This window comes from Dermochelys coriacea, chromosome 1 (genome assembly GCF_009764565.3).
Source record: "Dermochelys coriacea isolate rDerCor1 chromosome 1, rDerCor1.pri.v4, whole genome shotgun sequence".
NCBI lineage: Eukaryota > Metazoa > Chordata > Testudines > Dermochelyidae > Dermochelys > Dermochelys coriacea.
Genome location: NC_050068.2, coordinates 112,623,778 through 112,651,239, shown reverse-complemented (window position 1 = coordinate 112,651,239; position 27,462 = coordinate 112,623,778). Strand labels below are relative to the sequence as shown.

Genomic DNA, 27,462 nt, shown 5'->3' with positions numbered 1-27,462 from the left:
TTTATAATTTCTGTCATGTTTCACAACATATGTAGTGTGACTAACCTGTGTACCCACAGTACCTTAGGAGGGGGAGATTCTTAGTACTACTACTTTGTCTGAGTTCCCGTAGCTTGAGTAAGTGGTTTCACTGCTTACCATTGGACACATTCTTCTGTGAGTGATGGTCCCTATCTGTATTTCACACACAGGTACGCATGCGCCTGAGTCTGGAAATTATTCAAAGCCATGTCTGTTGCCCTGTGCATGCGCCATAGATCTCCTCATGCTCCCAACCAAGGGTACAAGAGGCAGCATGGTTCGATGCCTCTCCAGTTCCTTCTTACCGCTGCATGGCCTGAGTCAGAATTGTGTCCTCCTTCAGTTCACTGTACAACGTGTAAAGACGTTTGTGAATAGTTATACTTCTTAGCTTAATAGTTAGTTAAAGTTCATAGTATAGTTAGTATAGAATGTTTTCTTTCTCCCCAAGACTGTGCCCAGAGTCCTGGGATTCAAGAATTTCATCTCTTGCCCCTCACTTCTTCTCCATCAGTGACAAACATCAGCACTACCTCAACTGTCTGGGTGAAGCTCATATCTCTGCAAAGTTCAGTATCTGTTGCTTTCAAACCAGAACTTGAGAAGCCTGGGAGCTTTGCCTGAAAAAGCACTTGATGGAGAAAACTATGAGGCCCCTCTCTGGGCCAGGGATGGACCCCTCCCCTATACATTGGCCTCAACTAACGAGCAGTGCCCCTCCAAGCACATGCTTAGGAGCAGAGCCACCAGTGCCTTAGCACAAGGACTCATCATCCAGGGCTTCCCATGAGAGTAGTGGACACTCTCATGGGCGTAAGGACAGATCACCATCGAGGACTGTCCATAGGAGATGTGCTCCCTCCCTGAGCCTGTCCAAGCTGGGTGAGATGTCACATTTGGAACCTAAGGAACTGGCTCCACTGAAGACCCCAGGTTGGAGGGCAAAGCACGTAAAAAGAAAGATCTGCCGGTTATGTCGGTCACTTCGGTACCGAAGGGTAAGGACCAACGTTGGCCGGTTCCATCTGTGAGTGCTGATCCAGACCCATTGTCAGTACCTCCTTGTTCATCTGAGGACTATCTGGCTGCCATAGATGCACCGAGTGCATCAAACGTGACTGCTGGAACCAGTCAGACACCAGGGTGTGTGGAGATTTATATAACACCGGAGGATATAGTCCTCCCTTATCCGCAGTCTCCACTTCTTTCTGGCCTGGGTCTTCTGAGAGATGTTATTACTCTGGAGGAGTAGCCTATGTAGATATCCCAGGAACCATCCCACCTCCAACCATATGGCAGGTGTATTCTGGTATCAACAGCCCTGCTCCTACCAGAGGAGCAGTTTTCAGGCTCACGTGAGTCAGAGGCGATAGTTGCTCCAGTATTTCTGCAGAGACAGTTGGGCCCTGACACACAGTCAAGGAGTCACGCTCACTATTCCTTCAAATACAACCCTCCCAGGGACTGTTGGTACTGATTCCCTTAGGGTCCCCCATAACTGATCAGTCCCTCTTTCTGACCTTATTGGGGTCTGTGGGATCCTTAAGGCAGGCATCCAGTCTCTTCTCAAGAGTCATACCCTCTCACCAGTCTTCCTCCTCCATTGGTGTATGAGGAGGAAGAGGTGGACCCAGATCCACAGGGACTGTCTGTTCCAACGGGTGTCTCCTCATCATCCCCAGATGAAGCGGTCACTCCTTCCTCACCATCTTTGCCAGATTACCATTGGCAGTACCAGGAGCTATTGCAAAGAGTTGCCAATGACCTCCAGAGTCCACTAGAGGAGATCCAGGACCCTCAACACTGGCTCTTGGATATCTTGCAACCTTGGAGACTGAATAAGGAAGCACCACTTGATCAATGAGGCCATACTAGAACCAGCCAGAGTGGTGTGACATGCTCCAGCATCTTGTGCCTCTGCACCGAAAAGAGCCGAGAAGAATTATTTTGTTCTTGCTAAGGGATTTGAATTTTTGTTCTCTAACCCTCCCCCCCCCCGACTCGCTGGTGATAGAGGTGACTACAGAATGGGCTCTGTCACACTATAAAAGGGCTACACCATCAGATTAGGGCTTGAAGAAATTGGACTTCAGGGGGAGGAAGATGATCTCCATAAGCCTGCCATTTTGTGTCACTAATTACCAACCGCTCTCAGTGAAATATGATTTTAACAGCTATTCCAGGCTTGCAGATTTCATAGACAAGCTTCCCATGGAGGACAGAGCCCAACTTCAGTCCCTTTTCATTGAGGGAAGAAAGCTAGTGGCAAAAGTAGCTCCCCAGGCCGCAGTGGATGCAGCAGACACAGCTTCTATAAGTCTGGCCACTGGCTTAGTCATGAGGAGGAACTCTTGGCTGCAATCATCAAGGATTTCTAGGGAGGTTCAGAACACCATCCAGGACCTGTCCTTTGATGAGCTGAATCTTTTAATGAAAGAATGGATGAATCCCTCCATTCATTAAAGGACTCAACATTGACTCTGGATTTTCTGGGGATTTATACTCCAGCCCTCAGGAAGAAACACCAGAGACAGTCCTACAGACCGAAGCCACCCCGTCTTCATACACCTTATTACCAGCGCCCAGCCAAGCCTTTGTGCAAACCTCAGAGGGTTCAGAAGCTTTGCTTCTTAACCCCTCTACTGTCATAGCCTCTACTCACTCCCAACCATTGGGCAAGGGCTCTTTTTGACATACTGGTGGAGACCTCCCTCTCACCTCTGATGCCACCCACCTCTTCCCCCCTCACCATTGGGGGCCATTTCACACTCTTTGCCCACCACTGGAGGAAGATCACTATGGATGGTTGGGTTTTGGAGATTATCCATTATAGATACTCCATAGAGTTTTCCTCCTTCCCTCTACACAAACTCCTGTCCCAGCCCCCTTTGGGGCCCACTCTCACAAGGTGAATCTTCAATAGGAAGTGGAATCCCTTTTACACCAAGGGGCAATAGAATGTGACCTGACTCAGTATCTTGTGGGGGAGGGGGGGGCGTTTCTAATCCCTCTATTCCTAATTCCCCAAAAAGATGGAGACCTATCCTGGACCTTCGGCAACTTGACATCTTTATTCAAAAGCTGAAATTTGGGATTTTTACGTTGACATTAGTAAGGGATGTGGTTCACAGCTCTCGACACGAAGGATGCGTGTCTCCACCCGTCACACAGGAAGTTCCTGAGTTTTATGGTAGACCAGGAACACTTCCAGTTTCAAGTCCTCCTCTTTGGGCTAGTGATGGCACGCAGAGTATTTATACAAATACTCTCTGTGGTAGCAGCACAGATGAAGCATCATGGTGGGTGCTCCCTTCAGCCCTCCCACCCCTCTTGGAGTGGGGTGCTAATGTGGACAAGCAAACTGCTAAGGGTACTTGGACCTCGCAAGAGACCGGACTACATATAAACATCCTGGAACTGAGGGTGGTCTGCCTTGTGTTCAAAGCCTTCTTTCCATTCATTCGCTTGCTCCACACAGATAATGTTGGACAATATCACCACCACTATATAAACAAACAGGGAGGAGCGAGATCTTGTCCCCTCTGTCTGGAGGCCGTCAGACTCAAACTGGTGCATCAGAAACCACATCGCGATACAGGCTGTTTACCTTCCTGGTGTTCACAACTCCCTTGTACACAGATTAAGCAAAAGCTTTTTAGCCGACCATGAATGGGAGGTCCATGATGTGGTCCTAAGTGAAATATTTACACAATGGGATACACCACTGGAACAAAAGTTTCCCCTGTATTGTTCCAGAGGAGCCATGGGTCACAGCTCCCAGGGTGATGCTCTTCTGCTGTCCGGGATGAATGACCTTAGATATGCCTTTCCTCCCATTCCTCTGCTTCCACAGGTCATAGGGAAAATATGTTGCAACACAGTCTAAATCATTCTCTTAGCATGCTACTGGTCCAGACATTCATGGAACTTCTAAGGATGTCTTCCCACCAGGGGAGTAAAGTAACTTAAATCTCTTACCGGTACGCAGGGCTGCTGGGCCCCTGGGCAAGGTGCGGGAGGCCTGACTCTGGGCCCCGGAAGGGGCGGGCCTCAGGTGGAAGGGGCAGGGCCAGTGGCGCTAGAACAATTTTTAGGGTTGGGGTGCTGAGCTGCGCCCCCCCCCCCGCTCCTGTCCATGCCCCTCACCGCCCCAGGTTCGGACCACAGTTGGGGATGGCTGCAGAGCCCCGGGCTGGGGCCAGGAGCAGAGCCCCATGGCTAGGATCCCAGGCAGCAGCAGGGTCCCCGGGCACGGACTGGCAGACGGGACCGTGGCACGGGGCCATGCTCGTCGCAAAGCCTGGGGGTGCTGCAGCACCCCCCGCATCCCTACTTTTTCCATACCTATGGGCAAGCCTGGGGCCAGCCTGCCCTAGCCAGCCCTTTAGCGCTGCCGAGCCTTTGCCACCCGGGGCTCCATCGGCGATTCAAAGGGCCTGAGGCTCCAGCCGCCGCCGCCCTACTTTTTAAATCGCCAGGCCCCTGGGCAGCTGCCCCTTTCCCCACCACACCCCCATTGGCAGCCCTGCTAGTACAGTCCTTAAAGCGCTGCCACGGCAGCACTTTAACGTCGGCTTTGTACCAATGGCTACTTTCTTACTGCTACACCGAACTGGCCCGTACTGGCCCACTTTCACCTCTGCTTCCCATCCCCCCCATCATAAATATAAAGGGAAGGGTAACTACCTTTCTGTATACAGTGCTATAAAATGCCTCCTGGCCAGAGGCAACATCCTGTTACCTGTAAAGAGTTTAGAAGCTCAGTTAATCTGGCTGGCACTGTCCCAAAGGACCAATCAGGGGACAAGGTACTTTCAAATCTTGGGCGGGGGGGGAGAGGTTTTGTTTGTGCTCTTTGTTTACGTGGTTGTTCTCTCTTGGGACTGAGAGAGGCCAGACAGAAATCCATCTTCTCCAACCCATCCTAATCCAAGTCTCCAATATTGCAACCAGTATAGGTAAGATAGGCAAGGCGGATTAGTTTATCTTTTGTTTGATGTGAATCTTCCCTGTGTTAAGAGGGAGGTTTATTCCTGTTAACTTTAAGGTTTTGCCCAGAGGGAGATCCTCTGTGTTTTGAATCTGAATACCCTGTAAAGTGTTTTCCATCCTGATTTTACAGAAGTGATTCTTTTACTTTTTCTTTAATTAAAATTCTTCTTTTAAGAACCTGATTGATTTTTCATTGTTCTTAAGATCCAAGGGTTTGGGTCTGTGTTCACCTGTACAAATTGGTGAGGATTATTATCAAGCCTTCCCCAGGAAAGGGGGTGTAGGGCTTGGAGGGATATTTTGGGGGAAGACATCTCCAAGAGGTCTCTTTCCCTGTTCTTTGTTTAAAACTCTTGGTGGTGGCAGCATGCTGTTCAAGGCCAAGGCAAAGTTTGTATCTTGGGGAAGTTTTTAACCTAAGCTAGTAAGAATAAGCTTAGGGGGTCTTTCATGCAGGTCCCCACATCTGTATCCTAGAGTTCAGAGTGGGGAAGGAACCCTGATACCCCTCAATCAGGATCTGCCCATTCCCAAACCTCTTAATCTAGGACCGGGAGAAATCAAGCACCCCAATCCAGGCTCACTTTACCTCATGGCCCACTTTACACATCCAGCTACTGTACGGTTTATGAAAGGCCTAACGAGGCTCCTCCCACCAGTGATCAAACATACATCTCAATGGGACCTTAATCTCATCCTGTTGATGCTCATAGGTCCAACTTTTGAATCTATGGCAACATGTTCCATGACCTACCTGTCCATAAAGGTGGTGTTCTTAGTGTCTATCGCTTCAGCCAAGAAAGTCAGCAAGCTTGGAACCATTATGGCAGACCCTCTGTAAACAGTTTTTCACAAAGAAAAGGTGTATCTTCGATTACACCTCAAGTTCCTCCCCAGGATTGTTTCCAAGTTCCACATCAATCAAAGTATACGCTTAGCTGTATTTTTCCCCAAACCCCATACTTCCACTGAAGACAAGAGACTTCACTCCCTCGATGTTCGGCGTGCCCTGGTGTTCTACCTGCAAAGAACCAAACCCATTAGAAAATCACCAAGACTTTTTATCGCAAAAGCGATAGAGTGAGAGAGAGAGAGATCATAGAATCATAGAATATCAGGGTTGGAAGGGACCCCAGAAGGTCATCTAGTCCAACCCCCTGCTCAAAGCAGGACCAAGTCCCAGTTAAATCATCCTAGCCAGGGCTTTGTCAAGCCTGACCTTAAAAACCTCTAAGGAAGGAGATCTCGCGGTCAAGCCATGTCCTCCCAGAGGATTTCTAAGTGGCTCTTGGGAATGCATCCTTGAGTACTATAAGTAGCACAAATCTCTCCCCGGGGCATGGTGGAGTCACAGCTCACTCCACGCAAGTACAAGCTGCCTCCATGGCATCCCTATATGATGTTCTGCTGCAGGACATGTGCAAGGCAGACACCTGGAGTTCTATCCACACATTCCTGACACACTACGGTTTAGTTGGCTATGGATGTAGCAGTGGGCTCTGCAGTGTCATAGATATCTTTGCTACCAACTTCCTCACACCCACCTCCAATCTGAGTACTGCTTGCCAATCTCCCACTTGTGGAATACATGTCACTCAAAGAAGAAATGGAGGTTACTTACTATAACTGTAAATTCTTTGAAATGTGAAATCTTATCTGTATTCTACTATACCTGCCCTCCTTCCCCTCTGCTTTGGATCCTGTGAGATTGCGGTAAGAGAAGGACTCAGAAAGGCTTCAACCCGTACTGACTCTCATACCCTTGGTCAGGGGCACAAGTTGATTTATGGTGCATGTGCAGGCCAACAGACACATGGTGCCTGCTGCACATGTGTACCCATGTGTGGACTACAAAGAGGGACAGCACATCTCGAAGAACCAGTAAGTAACCTCCATATATTGGCAGCCTCTAAAAGTACACAGCCAAATTCTTCCCACAGATATGCACCCATGGTTTCAAATGACTTCAATATGAACTCAGAATTAGTCCATATGGTGTATTTCACAGATGTTAATTCTTCAATATTTGGTTCATTGGAACCTTAGAGTTGCCTGAATTTAGTTTGGTGATGCTTTTTTGATCCTGAGAGGTGCTGAGGGACCACAGCTTTTGGCTTCAATTAGCATTGTGGGCGCTCAGCAACTCTCAGGGTCAGGCCTTTAATGAAGTTAAAAATGTAGTTACCAGATTTATGCAGATGCCAGGTCCATTGAAGGGTACAGCCCGCAGTACTTTGAGAAAGCTTTTGTAAGACCCCATTCATCATGAGGTATCTTGAACACACTGTAGCATCAAAAGTTGATCTACCTCCTTGCAACTTTAGGGCAGTGAACTTTCCAGTTAAAATAATACCTACCTCTTATAGAGTACTTTTCATCAGTAGATCTTAAAGCACTTAACAAAGGATATGTAACAGGCATAGCCCTCTGCTCCTGTCTTTTCCTACAATTGGCTCTAACACCTCTGGTTTGTAAACACCAACATTGTTTGTGTTATCTCATCTACCACCGCTTCACAGTCCTGTGCAGCAACTCTGTTTACAGTGATATGCAAACATTTTGCCAGAGAAAAGAGAACTCCCTTTATCCTTGCCTTGTTAGCCTCTCTCAGTCTCTCTCATTCCTTTTTCTTGCCCTTCTTACTGGGCACCTTTCAACTCTTCCAGTTAATGGGTTAACTAGCTCCTTGGCTCTCCCAGCTCATACTTAGTAATTAGCTCCAGCTTCCCTCAGTCAGGCCCTTCTCTAGGAAAACTAATTTGACTTGCAGTGACCATAGTGCTGGTTCAGAGCACTCTCTTGCAGGAGGCCAGTATCATTATCCCCATTTTACAGATGGGGAAACTGAGGCACATAGCTGACTTGCCTAGGGTCACCCAGCAGGTTAGTGACAGAGCAAGGAATAGAACCAAGGTCTCTTGAATCTTAGCCCAGTTTTATATATACACTCAGCCACACTGATGCCCCTGTTTTCACTTGTACAGCCATCTGTCTCCATTCTTTAAGGAGATAAAGGTTCATGACCATAAAAAGCAATATTCAAATAAGATCACATCAGTGAGTGAAAATTATCTATTTTTCAAAAAATATATGAAAATTAACCAAAGTGTTAAGGAAAAGAAAATGAGCTAGTAGAAAAATATTCTTATCAAATTAGACATCATTACAGGGGATATAAATATTGAACTGGTTTTATAAACTAGGCAAGTGGATTTGCTTTCTAAATGTTTTAAGGTTCATATGCAAGTTACAGCTGAACTATTCTGACATGCCTGTGGAAATACTGTTAACAAGCTACTGTCCTTTGTGCCTGAAAAGTATTCATGGAATTTCTGAGGCTAAAAGACCATGCTGTCATACAATATCAGTAAGGTGGTAAATCTGAGAAATAGGCTTTGCTTGGAAACTCACAAAGGATGTATTTACCCTCTATTTTAGGAAATGATGTATTTCACTTCTTGTGTATCTTATTTTTATGTTTTCAGGACTCCTCCTCAATTGGAACAGCTACAGTGGCTGGACCCAGAACAAGTGCAATAATTGGAGATCAGGGAACACCGACAAAGGTCCAGCTCCCCCTCAATATGTAAGCAGCCAGTTCATCTTAATAACACTCAGGCATTTTGCAAATCACTTGTGGTTTTGATTTTTTTTTTTAATTTGAAAGAGTAGTTCTTGTAGCAGTAGCTCTTTGAATACAGTTATCTCAATCTCAAACCTTCTGCTGAACAGTGAAAGGCCAGGTCACCTTTCTTTACATAGTCCTTTTTTTAGATTCCAGAATATTTATTACAACTATATGAATCACTGCAAAGCAAATGGAGTGCCTATCTGCTAGAGAAAGCCTGCTCCCTTAAATTAAAGGCTTTAGGAAGGCACACTCCCATACATTGGAACAACTGAGTCGATCATCATTCAGATGAACTGTGTTTAACCATAAAAACAGTCCAAGCACATTCTTCAGTACAATAATCAAAGACATCAAATGGAACATTTTAAGTGCAAGAGTATCTTGAGTATGTAAATATTAGGTGGAAAAACAGTAGGTTGATTACGTAGGGTATAAGAGCAATAGAATACATTATAATAATTCTCTTCTAGACCAGTGAATATATTGGGTACCTATGTCATTAAACTACTGAACCCCTTCTTCTAATAAAATATATGAAAACCCAAATGAACCTAAACATACATATGTTTGTGTGTTTAATATCCTAAAACAGCAGCTGAAATTCACAAACACAAACATGTAAAATGAGGTGACAGATCTGCTTTAAACAGAATAGGAAATTCAAAACCATGAAAACTAGCCCATAGTAAACCCATTCCGCCATAATTCGGTACTAAAGCTTAGAGGATACAAAACATCATTCATTGTTCTGAGATTCTGATGAGAGAATCTGCAGTCACTCTGTGGAGCCTGTGTGATATTAATGTGATGGGGCAAATCCTCCTCCTACCTTTTCAGATGCTTAGGGCCCGGGTGGAGTTCTGCTCTGCAGGGGAAGATTCCTTTACATATTGATAAAATCAGTGCTCAAGTCCTTAAAAAAAAAAAATTCCAGAAACACATGATTTCAACAATAAGAATATCTTAGAACAGGTCGAATCACTGGCTGGAGGTGCCGGCATACAGTTATCAGTAGTACCAGAATCGTAGTTATAGGCTGGCTCATGCTCTGAAGCATGAGAATTTATATCCCTTCCAAACGTTTTTTAAAAAACCCTTACTAATGTAACTCTAGACATTCTTGCTGCCACGTGTATGTGTAATCCTTTTATGAATTCTGCCAGCTTTTGGCATCAGTGCCAAACAAAATGCAGGAACAGCTTTCTGGAGCATTCCAGCACAACTCACGTGATGGATAAAAAGGGAAACTAGGTCTAAGACAGTCTAATTTAGACTAAGTTGTACCACCACTTTACACATGACCTCTGAATTGGGCCCACAATATAAAGACCTAAACAAGTACTAATCAGAGATGAGTCATGCTTCTGGGTCCCAAGCTGTGCAGCCTCTGCACTCTTCATCGTATCCTAGCAGAGCACTGTGTTGAGGGATGAGCACTGAAGCATGTAGCCCTCTTTCATGTCAGGCAGATGCATTTCAGTGTTCTTCAGTCATATTGTGACAGACCCAGACCAGTAGGATACAGGAGTCTGATAGAAGGCAAATATATTGGCCACTGGATGAACAGTTTTCTGTTCCCTGAGTGACCAGAGCAGGGGCTGCCTTAGAGCAATCAGGACCCTGCCAGAACCAATCAAGACTTCTGGAGCCAATTAAGAACTTTCTAGATTCAATTATGGCAAGCAGGCTAATCAGGACACCTGGTTTAAAAAGGACCTCCCATCAGTTAGTGGGGGGGGTTTTTTTTTTTTTGCCAGGAGCGGGGAAGTGAGAAGGTGTGCTGCTGGAGGAGTGAAGAGTTCAAGCATGATCAGGGTTCAGGAAGAAGAGCCTGCAGTGAGGATAAAGAAGGTGCTGGGGGGAAGGTAATGGGGAAGTAGCCCAGGGAGTTGTAGCTGTCATGCAGCTGATATGGGGAACATTGTGGACAGCTGCTATCCACAGGGCCCTGGGCTGGAACCAAGTGTAGAGGGTGAGCCTGGGTTCCCTCCTCCATTTCCCCAACTCCCGATCGGACACAGGGGGAGTTGACCTGGTCTGTGAGAAACACCAGAAGGGAAGGTCTAAATTGGAAAGGGATCTGCCCTGTCCCCAACCCACTAGGTGGGACACAGAGACTGCGGGGATTGTTCTCCGTTTTCCCCCATACTGGCCAGTGATGAGGTTAGCTGAGTGGACAGCAGGTTTGAGCCACTAGCAAGAGTGGCCAAGCTGAGGGCTGCCATGAATCTCTGAGGTGAGCAAATCTGCCAATAAGCGTAGGACCCCCTGAGGCAGAGGAGGAGTTTTGTCACACTATGCAGCCTCATGTTTTCTTTCAGGTGGGCACCAATAGAGCTGATCATTGCTACCTGATCATACAGACTGAACAAAAAATATGCAGAACGGTTTCTCCTGTCTGTTGACTAATGAAATATAAGTATATCACATGCACATGGTAAATGGAGCCAAGTACATCTACCTAAGCATGCCCAGAGGAGCTGTTATCAAATATTTTGTATTCTACTCATTACTGTTGTTATTTACTGGCTGAAAAATAAAAATAAAAATCGACTGGTAACATAAAGGAATAAAATAGGAAAAACTAATAGGATTTATTCTTCAATTATATTTCCTAAAAAGCAGAAGTAAAAAGCAAAGCATCATTTTTATTGGTTGCAGGTCTACAATCACTATGGTTATAGTTTTCATTATTTCTTTGTTTCTCTGCTACTAGGTATGCACTGAACCCCTTCTAATCTTTCCTAATATGAGGGTATTCTGCTACATTTTGTAGGGTAAATGCAGTTTTCACAGCCTTCACCAATTTGTTCTAGTCCTTCTGTACTGCCTTCAAAACAACACTCAGGAATGAGCAATCATAAACAGGGATGATTGGAAATCTCCTTTTGTTTTGGTGGCAAGGAGACAGTGTCAAAAAACTTGATTTTTATAAGATAGAAGGTGCTGCAAGGTGGTTGTTCTTGTTATTTTTTCCTTAACAGGCTTCCTAACTATCCCCCAAAGTACAAGCAATCATTCTGAATTTTCAACAAGCATCTCCCCAAACACTGGGACTAATTTTAGCAGCTATAAGTTGTCGTATTTTTTAGCATGAGTCTTGTCCCTGAAGTAATGAAGCAAGAACATAAAAGAGATGAAAGGAAAGATCATAAACAAAGGGAATAAATAAAAGTATAATTAAATATATAAAAAGTTATGGATATTGAGACCAAGATTAAGTTGTGCATATTGAGATAAAGACTAAGGTTATAAGCATACTGCATACAAAAAGCATACTGCATACAAAGAACTCAACTCTGAGGCCTTGCTGTGGAGAAACTCCCATTGATTTTAATGGGAGTGTTGCCTGAGTAAGGATGCCATGGTTTGGCCCTAAGACAGTTGTTAAAAGAGTATCATCATATCCACACACAAAGAAATGTAGGAATTCTCATACTGGACCAGGCCAGTGGTCCATCTAATCCAGTATCCTGTTTCTGGCAGTGGGTAATACAAGATGAAGAAACCCTATAGCAGGCATTTGTGAAATAATCTGCTCAAAAGAAAAGTTTCTTCCTGACCCCCATAGTTAGAGGCCGGATTATGCTCTGAACCATACACGTTTATATCCTCTCCAGACATTTTTAAAAATCCTTAATATTGTAACTATGGACATTCTTGCTACCCATATGTATATCTAAGCCTTTTCCGAATCCTGCTAAAGTCTTAGCTTCAGTGCTACTTTGTGGCAGTGAGTACAGCTGGCTAATTGTGTATTGTGTGAGAAAGTATTTCTGTGTCAGTTTTAAAGTTGCTGCCTTTTAATAAAATAAACTATCCCCTTTGTTCTCATATTGTGAGCAAGGATGAATAGCAGTATTTGATCAACCAGCTCTGTGCCATTCATTATTATGTATACCTCAATTATGTCCCCTCTTTAGTTATTGTTTCTGAGCAGCATGTGTGTCACAGGACTTTCCTGCACTGTTAGACTGAAATAAGAACCTGAACATCACTTGTTTTGGCATCATCTATTCGCTCAGCATGTGTGTAACTTCTCCCTGCAGCTACTTAGCTCTGTATGCATACAAGCCTCAAAAGAATGATGAGCTGGAGCTGCGTAAAGGCGAAATGTATCGGGTCACTGAGAAGTGTCAGGATGGCTGGTTCAAGGGAACATCTCTAAGAACAGGAATGTCTGGAGTCTTTCCAGGCAACTACGTGACTCCTGTTTCCAGGTGAGGACCATTGGCCAGAGGTCATTAGATAGCTCTGAATAGAAACAGGGGTTCCTACTTCTAAAGAAAAATGAAAAATGGGGAGATTTAGTTTTAAATTACACTCTCTTCCCCAAAAGCATCTTTGGTATCTTGGTTTGTTGATTTTGATTTTAGAATCACTCACACTTTCAAAAGACATTATTAATTGTTTAAAATTACTACATTTACAGTTTATTTGGATTGCATACCCCATTATTTTAAAGAACCTATGAGCTATGGAGTCCACATCCAAAAAAAGGAACTAAAGGAGTTTTTATAATAGAGATGAGAAAAATAAGGAGAGATTGTAGTTTGTTTTTCAACACCTCATCATTTGTATTTTGGTTTTGTAAAACCAAAAGTGCGGGGTCATTTGAATTGAGGTTCAATTTTTTCAGAAACCCCCAAAGTTCAGAGGTGGAAGGCAAGTTTGATAAATTATTCTGTTTCAGCCATCTGTGTTTCAGAAATAGAACGAAGTGAGAAGAAACACAGTTTTGGATTTTTCAAAATTTCATTGGTCAGAGTTTTGTTTGGCAAAACCAAAACAAAGGTTGTTTCTGACAGCATTTTATAGAAAACTAAAGACATGCATAAATTGTAAAGAGAAACATAATAAATGAAGGGAGTCAAACCAAAACTAAACCAGAGAACCGTTTCGAACTGGTATACTTGAACCAGAACCCAACTGAAACCATAATTTTATCCTACTTACTTAACCTGAATTGGAACTGAACTAAAAAAAAATTGGGCTACTGGGTTAAAGGTTCAGCATTCAATATTCTAAAAAAACTACTGTGACCATATTTTCATTATAAAACAAAACAACAAAATAAATAGACATGTGACTGGTGCTAGAAAGTATACAGTAGAACCTCAGAGCAGTGGTGGATTAGCCACTGGGCCAACGGGGCCCGTGCCCAAGGGCCTTGGCCAATTGGGGGGCCCCTGGAAAAATGGGCACACCCCGACTTGCTCCGCCAGCCCACAGCAAGCCCCCGCGCTCTGACCCCGCTCCCCAGCAGAGCACTGGGTGGGCAGGGGAAGCCCTCGTGCCCCAACTCCACATCCCGGCAGGAGTGCTGAGTGGGTGGGGGAAGCCCCCATGCCCTGATCTAGCTCCCCGGCAGAAGCACTGGGGGGATGGAGGGAACTGCAGGCAGAATTGGGGGGAGGGACTCCTACTTGCTCTGGCCCAGGGTCCCACAAACCTGTAATCTCCCTCTGCCTCAGAGTTACAAACACCTCGGAAATGGAGGTTGTTCGTAACTCTGAAATGTTCAAAATTCTGAACAAAACATCATCATGGTTCTTTCAGAAGTTTACAGCTGAATAGTGGCTTAATACAGCTTTGAAACTTTACTATGCAGAAGAAAAATGCTGCTTTCCCTTTTTTTTTTTAGTAGTTTACTTTTAACACAGTACTGTACTGTGTTTGCTTTTTATTTTTTTTCTTTCTTTCTGTCTCTGTTCCTGCCGGATTGTGTACTTCCAGTACCAAACGAGATGTGTGGTTGACTGGTCAGTTTATAATGCTGGTGTTTGTACCTCTGAGGTCCTACTGTAATGAGAAAAGAATGACATGATAATGAGAATGGAAGGAGGCCATCCCACAAGAGTAGGAAGGGAGAGAGGAAGTTTAGGAGCAGCCTGCATACCACATGAGGCAGCAGGGGGCCCCAGAGGCAGATCTCTGAGACTGGCCCTGGGAAGGAAAGAGGTGGAATCCTCCCTGGTCCCAGAAGTTAACAATAACTCTTCAAACCCAAAGGAAAAGATAGTGGCTCCCCAACCCTTCCGCCCTTTAGGCAGGCCTCCTCTGACCCATCTCCAGTATCTGGGACATTTCCTCCCACCAGTTGCCCCACTTGAGGCAGGGCCCAGGCTCCAAACTCAATTTTATCCTTTCACCACAGAAGTCCAATATGACACAGCAAATATTAGAAGATCTTATTTTAGTTTGCTCAAACAAATTGTTCATAAAAAAAATTGTGTTTATTTAACAACACAAAAACACTAGGAAAATTAATGTAAAGTTGAAGATAAATGGTCAAAAATCAAAATAGTTTCAATTTTAAGTTTCAACTCTCTTTTTTTAATTGACTTTCACTAAGATTGATATTTGATTCAAATTGGTTCAAACCGATAACTGAACCATTGTTTGGGTTTTTTCTGATGGCTTGAACCAGAATTGAACCCAACACATTGACTGCAATTGAATCGAAACCTGAACCAAAACAAAATAAATATCGGTTAGACTCTCTGAATAACTGTAACATTGCTTTCACTTTGCCCCACCTGTAGTCTGGCTGACAGTCTAAGGTTGCATTTCAGTGCCAAAAGAATTAACGCTGTTGCTTTGTAATGTCTGAATTATTCATTAATCTAAATTTCTTTACCTGATTTTTATACACCAACTTGGCTGCCTGTGTCACTTGACTCTTTAGCTCTTAACAAGTAAAAGGTTCGTGCTGTGGTACTGGTGATCCGGATCAGCAAGACTTTGCTAAATGCAGCATGTCGTAGCTAGAATAAGATACTGAAAAGCGCTAAAAGGCAAAAATGCTTTCTGTACCACATGAGTTGTATCATTTATTTCTAATGGATCATAAAATGAATGCGTAATTAAAACAGTCTGTTCACATATGCAGTACCTTAAGTGAAAACAGCAAGAAATATACTATAATAAACAAACTCTCCCATTTGTCAGTCTTGATTTACCCATTTTCCTTTCCTCCAACCAGCAAAACAAAGGAGTGTGCTGGGGGGGGCGCGGGATGGAGGGCTGTGCACGGCCAGTTGGGGACAGGAACAGGGTACCCAGGAAATGTACTCATTTCAAGTATCTCTCAGGCTCCCTCTGCTGGCGGGTTCCTATGGGATTCCCCAGCAGTGTTATTAAACCTGCAGGGGTGCATCTCTGCTGGTGAGCAGAGGGACATATATGTTGCTATATTGGTGAATCAAGCCTATTGCAGGTGATTTATCCAGCTCTCTCTGAATCTCATTTCCTACTTGTCCACTTTACACAATGTCATTGAGGGTGACACATAGCAACCAAAGGGGGCAAGGGCCCTAGACAGCCTGTCACCTCTTCCCTGTCTGGAAGTGGTGGGGGAAATGTTCAGGATTTTCCAGTTTTAAAAAAACCTAGTTACACCACCATGAGGATGGATTCAAAACAACATAAACTGGCAAACTTTACACAAAGTGAAAAAATGTAAGGAATCTGTTTCTATTATGTTTCTTCCTTCTCTTGTTTATCTTCCTGTCTTCACATGTTTTGACTGTAGCTTCTTGCATCCTCTCGTTTAGTGTGTGTGTCCATGCTTTCCCTGAGCCTCATTCCTTTTTAATTGTTTTCCCCCTTCACTCTCTTTCTTTAGGACTTAATATTTTCTTCTCTGGTTTGTCCTTTCACTCTATTTAATTTGTATGTTCAGTGTTTCCCCTCCCTCTCCTCCGTTCCCCTTTCTCTGTCCTATTACACTTAAGCTATTTCTCTCTCTAAAGTCCTCTCACCCATCCAGCCTCCTACAGCCTGGGCTTCCCTCCCCTCCATTATCTCCTCTCCCCTGGTCTTGTTACCTGCAATCTCTCCCCTCCATTTTCTCCAGCCCTATTAGTTCTCTCCCCACCCTCCCGTGTCATGTCCTCATGTTCTGCCCATAACCCTCTTCTCTCTCCTCCTCTTGTGGATCTCAGTGCAGTGACATGGACAAAGGAAGGCAATGAGAACAGAATAGCAACAAAGCCATTTGCCCTTGGCCAGGTCAGAAGTGGGAAGCCAGAATCGGACAGCTGCTCTGGCTGGTACCGTGAAGCAGACATCCTCGTCATTCTCTCACCTGCTGTTGGTGCCCGGGGCTGTGGCTGTTGCTTCTCAACTCATGCAGCTAGTAAGAGCCTCCCAGGCAGGGGGACCCAGCTCTGTGGCCGGCAGAGCCATTGGGGAGCAGTGACCATGGGGAACCCTCCTGGTGCACAGCCCCTAGCTACTCCTCTCCCTGCATCCTGAGCTACCTCGCCCCCGCCTGCTCACAGCCCATAGCTACACCCCCTCCCTACACCCTGAGCTACCCCCCTGCCCTCACACAGCCCGTAGCAACCTCCTCCCCATAGCTGGGTTTTGTAGGGGGATTCGTTGTTTGCTTGTAAACAGATCTCCCTTCCAGTAAGGTCAGTTGAGCTCACCTAGCCTCTGGGCTCACTTACCATGCTTCTGAATTAGAACTGGGTGAATGGTTCATGTGAATATCCAAAGCCAACCAAACCAGCTGTTTTTGAGGTTCCCAGTCCAAACCTGAACATCATCATTCTGATTCTACAGGCAGACTGTAGGGATTTGGTGCTGCCCATCTTTTTTTCCACCTAAATTTGCATGGAGCTCAGGCCCTACATTAATATCTTCACGGCTCATTTTAATTATTTTTCCATTGCCACCTGCAAAAATAGCCTTGCTGTACAAAACAGCATTTTGGCGACATCTGTTTCTTCTGGATTTACTTGGTAATATGTAGATGCCTATTGGAATAAATTAAAGCAGGAATTCTGGATTTCAAAGAGGTTAATGGAGAAAAAAGGTGATCTTTCTGTTCCTATAACATTTGTATCTTGTGCTGAACATTCAAACTTGAGAGATTTCCCCATGTGGGGAGCAGTGGAGAAGGTGCAAAATTCCACCAAAATACATATTTTTCTGGGAAACATAAACAAAATATAATACTTAACCTTAAACTTCATTTTATTTTACTACCTTAATTTGTATCATGTCTCACTTCAGGGGACTTCTGGTAGTTTATGGCAATCACTGCAGTAGATGAGTAATTATGTCATAACAGAGTTTTCACATTCCACTTCCTTTCTCTTTAGAGTGCCTATCGGAGGTGGCCAGCCCAGGAATAGCTTAGCAGGTGGGGCTCAGACAATAAAAGGATCCCCAGGAGCTGTTCACCCAGGAGGTGCAAGTCTTACAAATACAGCCACTGCTGTCAGACCTGTTGTTCCAATCACTGCACCTCAGACACATCCCCAACAACAGACTGCGTCTCCTCAGATGAATAACTGCATGAGGTATTCAGCCCAGCAAATGGTCAGCCAGACTCGCAGTGCCTTGCAGATGGGTATGTATAGTCTCCCTAATGCCTCTTGCCTTACCTTCTCAGAATTTGATATTGTATCCCTTATGAACAAGCCACTGGAATCCTATTGTACCTACAGGTTTCTTTTGCAAGTCTTTCATTTTAGTCAAAGTTCAGCCATCTGTATTAGGATATATTTTATTGCTTGTAATATTTACAGACTTCAATAGATCTCTGGGAAATATGCTGTGTTTATCAGATTGTGTTGTAGTCACAGCTGAAATAGATTACAGTGGTTACAAATATTTACGTAATTTATTTTAGAGAATAAAGCATCCTGCATACTAAGAAGATTAGCATTTCTAAGTCCAGTTGGTTTACTGACAAAAAAAAAATACTGCACTTATCACAAAGGAAGTAACGTGTGACTTAAAATTAAGAAACATGTCACTGGGCTTCAAGAATGAAAGTTCTGTATTAGACAGAAGAGGACTCAGTACTGGTGGCAAAGGAAGATATCCAAAAAATAGTGCCACCTTTTTGAAATATGAATAAGAGGCTTGCACAGCAGGGGGCCATTGTTGTTCCTGGTTTTCCTTTTTGATGCAAAGCATGGTTTTTCTGGAGAAGAATTTATGCTGCTTTCCTGATGTTAAATATTTGCAATGTTGAGTGAATTAGAAGTAAATTACATGGTAGATCTTCATGGAAAAATTTAAAGCTGTTTTGTTTTTAATATTTTATGGTGACTTGAGCCCTTGTGTTTAAAGACTGAGCTAGAGAAGTACTGGGAATGCTGGCAACTGAAAATTTTAGATTCAGAACAGACTAGACAAGGTATCCTACAATATAAAGCATAGATTCTCAGATTAAGGCCAGAAGGGACCATTATGGTCATCTAGGCTGACCTCCTTTTCATAGAATATAGAATATCAGGGTTAGAAGGGACCTCAGGAGGTCATCTAGTCCAACTCTCTGCTCAAAGCAGGACTAATCCCCAATTTTTTTTGGCCCAGATCCCTAAATGGCCCCCTCAAGGATTGAACTCACAATCCTGGGTTTAGCAGGCCAATGCTCAAACCACTGAGCTATCCCTCCCCCACAGTCCAGAACAAAAATAGTCTTCAGTGAACATTGCTAATTAAAAGCATGATTGACACAGTACAATCCAAACCCACAGATGTTCAGAGCAAAGACAGCAATAGACTGTAGAAGCCTTGCTTACAGCTGAGTCTTCTCCAACCATTTCTTTTGCTGTTTTTGGCACTGTCAGTTTCCTTCAAGCCTAGAAACGCTGATGCCTGTATTAAACAAATAATGCATGTCAGTATGACTATTGAATCAACCTTAAATCTAGAGGAGGGTAGCAGCATGCAATGAAGTTCCATCATTTGTATTCTTATCTTAGAGATCTATAGAAATACCATTTCACCTTGGAACCAAACTGGCTGTAGCAATATTTTCAGACCTTGAACACTGGTCTTAGGCTTGTAGAGGGCTTGCACATTACACAAAGCCCAAACAAGTGTGCCACTTGATTAGCCTACCCACAAATACAATTTGTACATAAAGATTGGGAGGGGATGAGTTAGGTGGGAGTAAATCAATTTTACCCATTTCTAACCTGTATTTGGAGATAGCCTATATATTTCATTACATGTTGTTAGGTAATCGAGGTAGGGAAGCCAGTAAAAAAGAAAATGACAATCTGGAAAAAATCTAAATTCCTGAGCTCTTACTCTTCCTAGAGGACAAGGTTACAAAAAAATTCAAGACAAATAAGTAACAGTTTGGTGGATTGCTAAATTCAACATTGATTTAAAAAAACTCTGTTGGATCGGGGAATAACTGAGAAAGAGAATCATACCAACATAGGAATTGCTGTACTGGAATATATCAGGGGTCCATCTAGCACAGGTGTCCATCTAGTTGATTGCCTTCCAGAGGTGGGTAATATCTGATGCTTCAAGAAGACATTAGAAAAAATCTCAATAGGCATCCAGTGTTGTGTGTATAACATGGGAATAAGATTAAGGGTGGAACTGCTTCATGATCTCAGATAGTGATCAGTTTGTACACTGAGCACGGGGGTGATGCCCTTTGCCATTTTAAACCCTAACAATGTAAGAGCAGGTGCTGTTCTGACAAATATGAATAGAAAATCCTTTTTAGAATTTTACTATGCTGTTCAGTAATATCCCATGACAGAACTCCACAGATTGGTTTTAGTGCTGCATAAAAAGTTTTCTTAAGAAAATGGATTTTAAGAGACCTACTGAATTGTTTAAGTGTTGGGAATGCCTACTCTGGCCTATTCTTCTCCACTGTACAAAGCAATGAACCCACCTGGAGATCAGAAAAGACTTACGCATGGAAATGAAACTGGAGCTCTGTGCTATACTTTTTGACACATGAAGCATTCTGTAGTTTCCTGGATCCTTGGAGATCTGGCACTGATAGTCAGTGTGTTGTAGTTATTGTTATATAGATGAGCAGTAGTTCCCTGGTTCTTGGTGGTGATCTGCTGAGGTGAAGTAGAGTTCACCTATCTGGGGAAGGAATACTAAATGATTTGCATAGTCCCTTTAGGACTTTCCTGTCAGAAATAAAGCTGATCTCAAACATGCTTTAATGATTGGCACTTCTTGACTTGTCTTGAACAGCATAGTAATTTACTATTCTCTTTTTTAAAGTGCCGATACATTTTGTTAAGGCTAAAATATAGTACAGTTTTTGGTTTCTTAAAATCACATTTCAAAAATACAAGATCAGTTTTAATAATCTAAATTAGTCCCTGCTGATATAGGTTTAACAGTTGAGAGCTCCAGAAATGATCAAGGAGTTAACAGTAACTATTAGAGTGAAGTAGGAATTTATTTTTAAAATGGAGTATATTTGTGTTTACTTTGAAGAGTAAATACCATGGACACTCAATGATTGTAGAAGTCAACAATACACTCAGTGGGCTGTTTATAAGATGTGGTGGGAATTGTGGGTTTTTATTTTAAAACACTGTGTGTTTCATATGAGGGAAAGACTTTCAGGTAGAGCCATGTGATAACTGATTTTTTGATTCACTGGTAGTTCTGAAAAATTGGAGAAAAAAATCTGTTTGACCCGAGCCCCATATTTTTTGTTGGTAGTGGTGCTATCTCCCATCCTCCCCACATATACTCTTATACCTGAAATCCCAGTGGCTAGGGCACTCACCCGGGAGGTGGGAGACAGGAGACTTAAGTTTGAATCCCCATTCTGGAATGGGGCTACAGGCTATCCTAGGTAGGGTAGGTTTCTTTCACTCTCCCTTGAAGCTGTTCCACTTTGTATAAAATACTTAATTTTTTATTGGGGCAGGGACCTGTCCCCATTCCCAGGTAAGTACTCTAACCATGGGCTATAAAGTCACTCTCATTCTCTGTCTGGGGTCTAATGACAATTCAGGTATTTTATACAAAGTAGAACAGCTTCAGCAGGATAGACTGAGAGAAAACTAATCAGAATAGCCAATAGCCTGGTGGTTAGGACACTCACCTGGGTTCAAGTCCCTGCTCCAGAGTGGGAATGCGAACCTGTCTCCTATGTCCTAAGTAAGCGCCCTACACACGGGGCTGTTGGGGTTCAAGGGAGGCTGGCAGCACCACAACCTCCTCATTTTTGTGAATGGTGCCCTTATGAATCTAGCCCAGAAAACCAAAAAGTGTCATTTTTATACATGTCAAAATGATTGATTTAGACATTACTGAAATCTTTTCTTTGACTGAAACAATTTGCCAAAGTCGACACAAATTCACACAATGTTTTGGTTGACCTGAATCTGCATTTTTCAGCAAAAATAAGTTTGGATGAAAAATTTTGCCCTGCTCTTCTTCCAATACAATACATTCTGATGTTAAGACAAACTTTTACCTCTCCTGTGAACAGTTTAACACTAGGGAGTAAAGTAAGTTTATCATAAAGTAAATAAAATTATCTGTTACTTTGACGTGTATAAGTACATACAAGCTGCATTCTTTGCTTTGTTTTCCCCCTGTTATTCTTCAGTAGCACACCCTTCTGCCCAGGTACCAGAACGGCCCACAGCAACCGTCTCACCACTGAGAACCCAGAACTCTCCATCCCGTCTCCCAGCCACTGTGGTTAGATCACACTCCATGGCTTCTCCACAACACGTCCACCAGTCCCCTGTCCAAGTTATTCCTGGAGCACAGTGTGCCAGGCCCATCATTCCTCTCACTTCAGCAGCAGCAGCCATTACTCCTCCAAATGTCAGTGCGGCCAACTTGAACGGGGAGGCAGGAAATGGGCCAATCAGCAGCTTGGTGACTTCAAGTCCAACCAACACCTCCTGCAAAGCAGAGGAGAGGAAAAATGAAAAGGTAATTGCCTTCTCTGGTGTAATTTAGCAGTGGGGGAAGCAGCGTGCCTTTTTGAAAATCCTGAATAATAGCTGACTTGTTTTCTTCTTCTGTTTCCACCAAAGTCCTTGCTAAAACCATATATTTTTGATTAATGCCTCTTGTGTGTGTGAGGAGAGATGTGATACTTCCCCTGTTTAATCTGTCAAACTCGCATGTTTAACAAGCTTGCTGCATTTATAGACTAAGGTTTTTCCTAGCTCACTGTCATAGAACAAGCTAGAGAAACAATCCCCTATAGGTGTCAACGGTCCCCCATGCTAGCGTTTAAATAAGGGAAGCAAAGGACAAACATCAAGAGATGCTTTTGCTCACCAGGTTTTCTAGGAGAGGCAGAAGCAGCATTTCATCATGTAACCACGGGGCATCCACATGTACAGCTATTTTCATACTTTTTAAAGTCTGTTCATTGGTTATACTGTAGCATTATCCACTTGCACATGAGAAATAAGTTTTGCTGTTAATCTGTTACATTTCTACCTTCCGGCACTTTACATGGTCGGTGTCTGAATTTTACGGATTTGAAATAGCCTAGGAAGACATTATTGAAGAGACAGGCTTCACAACCATGTGGCCAAGTCAGAAACTATCTGCCTAATTACATGGAAGAAGTTTTATGAGGTACAAGCCTTGGGTGCTGGTGATGGAAGCATAATAGAACACTGACATGTAAATGGTAGGAGCTGTTAACAGTTCTGTAAACATCTCCATTTCTTTCAGAAAATTGCATTGCCAAGGTTCAGTGAAACAGAGAACTGGATTAAATATGACTCATTGCAGTATGTGATTGATACATTGTAGATTCAAGCTTCTAGGAATCAACATTGGAAACAATATTTCAATGTCTGCGCCTTAAACATGTTGCTAATGAAAGCCAGGGCTTTAAACATTCTCAGCCTTTTAGACTCTTAACAAATATTTTGCTTTCACCGAGAGTTTACCCTTTGCAAACAGTTCCCATATATCATAGCAGAGCCTACTGATAAACTCTGCCTGGAAGCAAGCTATGGCTTGTGTTTGAAGAGCATGAGAGGTGAGGAGTCTAGCTTTCTCCTGGATTTGCAGAATTTATTTTTTTCTAAATTCACTAAGTCATTCCATAGTGACAGACATGCATGGGATAAACATTTACTGCACCCACAATAATGCTATGTTTGGAGATCTCCTGAGTGTGCTGAAGGAAACTTGGTAAATATGACATGTGCTCAGGTTCACAGATATTTACTAGTTTCACAAAGATGAGGAATGCGAGTTTTAAAATCCCCTCTTAATCCTTTCTCTTGAGTATCTTCCTGATGTCTTTCAATAAAGAGAAGAAGGGCATTGAATTCTTCCTGGATGTGAAATTTAGGTATCTGTTTCAAAAGAATGAATTCCCAACTAACACTGAATGTTCCATGATACATGACTGGTATATTCCTTTTTTACTTGCAACCCAAGTTACTACTTTTGTAAGGGAAAGAAAACCTACAGTATATTGGCAAATTTAGTGGAAGATCTATGTTGCCTCAGAAATGTGTTCCTCATCAGGACCTAATGCAGTGGGATTTTGGTATTTTTTTAAAAAAACTCAAAAAGAAATCCAAATATTTTTGTTGATAGATTTCTAGTAAGATTCCACATTAAAACTACCCAAGCCCAGTTATACTGTGTTGTTTTCTAAAATATTTGTAAATTCATCCAAACATATAAATCTTAAAGTTATTGACTTTGTCTGAGGGAAAATAAAAGCCATATGGTTATTTGATCTTTATGGACAGTAATCAATAAACTAACTATATATTTCAGAAATGCAAAGTATTCCTGAAAACTGATAGTCCTTGCAAAAAAGTGTGGAAGAGGAAGTGATTATTAAAATGGTAAATTGGAATCTTAAAGGCTTGTTCTTCTCCTTCTGAGGGAGAGACAGGCATATAACTGTCATGTGAATTGAGCAATAGACCCCAAATCTATTCATATTGCATTTCATTCTTATCTTATCCCTCTTCTTAGAAGCAGTGATTGAGGCTTGTTCAGTCCAAACTACGCACCTATTCTCTGCACAATCAGAATAAAATCTGAATAGAATTTTTAGGAAATTGAGATTTAGGCTAGTAACAAATTTAAAGCCACCTGTTACTAGAGAAGAGCCTGAGCCACAAAGTCGAGATTCAGGTCTGGATAGAGACAGAGGTCAGCCATACAGTTCAGATATGAGCACAGTCCAAACGTCCTCAGATTTTGTTGTGAGCCCATCTCATTGTGGTTTAAAGGGAGGCAGCAAAAGTAATCCCCAAGGTTAAGTTTTTCAGAGCAGTGCAGGGGATAGAGCCACTCATCTACCATTACATTTAATCCTGCAGGGACAACTTTTAAAATCTCAGACATCAATCCTCTGTTTCAACCTATTTTTGAAACATCTTGGTCAAAACTTTCCAACCTGGCAAACTTCAGAAACTAAATTCATATTTAGGCACTATGTGAAGGTCACTGATTTTCAAAGGAGTCGAACATCCATTGACTTCCTGGGAGCTACTCGCAGGTCAGAAGGCAGAATTTGGCCCATTGCAGGGGTTCAAGTTAACTGTGCACTTGCAGTCTTCCTTCAGCCTTACTCCTTCTCCCACATTTCTCTCCCTTAGGACTAACGGATCCCTCCCTGAAGCAGAAGGAGACACTACAGGAATAGCAGGTTGGGTGCAGAATAAAGGGAAGCGAGTAGAACAGAAATCAAAGGGGCAACAATGTATGGGAGGCCCAAGAGGAGAGACAGGCCAGTAGTGGAAGTTGGGAGGTTTAACAGGAGTCACTGCACAGAACAGCAGGAGGAGTGGAAGCAAAGAGGTAGAAAAAGAGGATGAGGGGCACAGTGGGAGTCATGAATTGCTGGGCAAAGGACAGGGAGAGGGACACATGATACACACCATGAAAGAGGGTCAGGTAAATCCAGATGTGGGAGAAAGCCCTGTAATTATCATAGCTGCTCAGTGCTGCAGGACACCAAACCCCTCACCTACCAGTAACCTGCCAGGTGTACTATGACTCAGGCAAGCCCTGAAAGTGCTTCAGCAGCTAGACCTAGGCGAAGTGAACGGGTATTTTACTAGTGCTGGCAGGAAAACGGAAGCTGGCAAATACCCTTGGTACAGAGGGTTAAACAGTTACACTTCAAGATGAGCAATAGCAGTTCTGGTTGGGCCTCCTGCGGCAGCCCAATCAAGAATTAGGGCTCTTCAGACCTATAGCCTGGGGTGCCCTCTCCAATCCAGCCTTTGTTCAAGGAAATGGGAGTTTGTGGGTTTCCAGGCCAGAATCACTTAATCGTGTGTCTCTCCCTAGGGGCCCCTTTGCACTGGCTCCCTGCCCAGCTACCGCTACTCCCTCATGAGTAGGGGGTCTACCAAATTCGCAGCCATGAAAATTGCATCATGGACCATGAAATCTGGTCTCCAGCCACCCAGCTCTGAAGGCAGGGCAGTGGCTGCTGCCCAGGTGCCCATCTCCGAAGGCAGCACTGCCCACCAGCAGCAGCAGAAGAGAAGTAAAGGTGACATGGAATTTAAGTAGACCCCTACAATTCAAGTAGACCTCTACTCATATTTCTCATACAGACTTGCACCCAGCTGTCATGTCCAGCAGTCACAGCCTGTTCCACATGCAGCTCTGCATGCATTTCCTGGGAGGTCCCTGCAACTGGCTCCTTTCCAGCTCCTGGCTCACCAGGTGACTGCTGTTTCCCGAGAGTGCCCAATCACTTTCTGGGTCCTTCCTCTTACATGGCCAGGAGAAAGGGAAGTGCAGGGGGAATGTGGCTAATGGGAATCATTTTCCCCTGCCAGAAGTGCCTTGTCATTTCCTGGGCCAGGATCTTTCCTTCTACCTAGCCAGGGAAAGAAGATGTTCAGTGGGGAGGGGGCAATGGGGAATTGTAGTTTCCTGCTTAGCGGTTTCACCACAGACCTCCCATCACAAGCCATTATGGGGTTCATAGGTAAACATTATTCTGCTCCAGGAACAAAATATCACCGCTCCAGGTGTCCAAACAAATCCCTTTCCAGTAGATTGAACAGAGACTCCCTAAAATGTCACTGGGTCAGAGGGAAGATAACGAAAAATAAAAGTGAATGCAAACTGCTTCATTTTATGATAGAAATTGTGTCTGAGTCTCTTCAGTTACTTATCTAGTTAATTACTAAGTAGCTACAACTGGATCTGTAGCTGTGAGCCCTACTAAACTTTCTGAATGAGAGAGAGATCTCAGCAAGAGAATGAAACTAAAGACCTGTGTTCTGTTATTTAATATATATTCCCCCCCACACACACACACACTGTTTACCACCTCTGATAAAGCCATTTATTTGAATGAATTAATCCATTTCTCATTAAACATGCTCCTTATTACTTTAATCAAATCAAGCAAGTCACACTGGGTGGTTTGACCACTCTAATTAAACTTTCTGTAAAATCCACTCATTTCATTTTTGATGAGAATTTTGATTAAATTCCTGTAAACGTCTGGCACAGTTTCTGCTAAAGTTGAGGATAAGTGATTGCTCTTGTGAGCAGCCTGTTAATTTATCATAAGTTTTACTGGCTCTTTTTTGCTTTAACAGCCAGAATGTACAAAAATGTTTGAAAATTGGCAAACCAAAATTAAACAGTTGTTCTAAGTGTGCAGAAAAAAATCTGTTTGCAGCTTTAAAATAGGGTAAAACTAACAAATGAATTCCTAGAATCTATGCAGGAGCTGCGTAAATCTGTTAAACAGATCACAGCAATGGGGAAAACATATCATATTGCTGTTTATTGGTGTTAAGGTAACGAGATTTTCAGACAAAGCCTCTGAACAAACACCTACAGTTTTGCAAGTACAAATCGTATAGATAATAGAGGGGATAGATGTCTTTTTTCCTCACCTGTGTTGCTTCCTTCTTCAAATTCAGGTTATTTAGCACAAAAATAATTATGCTAACAAAGTTACAGATGCAAATTTGGAGGTTGGATAGAAGTCCCTTTGAAAATTTGGCTCAGTAAAATAGGAGAGAGTGTTAGATTTTCTATTTCCTTATTTCATAGTAAAAGTCTTCATCCAGATTGCCTGT

General features: G+C 43.1%; 1 protein-coding gene across 3 annotated transcripts in view; it reads left to right on the top strand.

The window, feature by feature from the left end:
- Positions 1-27,462, top strand: part of SH3RF3 (SH3 domain containing ring finger 3) — a 379,168-nt gene that overhangs the window by 313,540 nt on the left and 38,166 nt on the right. For 2 of the 3 annotated variants that reach the window (XM_043509100.1, XM_038384964.2), the window contains 4 exons: positions 8,499-8,599; positions 12,694-12,864; positions 17,758-18,008; positions 22,008-22,342. In XM_043509100.1, coding sequence (XP_043365035.1) covers positions 8,499-8,599; positions 12,694-12,864; positions 17,758-18,008; positions 22,008-22,342 — 858 coding nt within the window. The remainder of the gene's footprint in view (positions 1-8,498; positions 8,600-12,693; positions 12,865-17,757; positions 18,009-22,007; positions 22,343-27,462) is intronic. The other variant, XM_043509039.1, reaches the window with a different exon arrangement.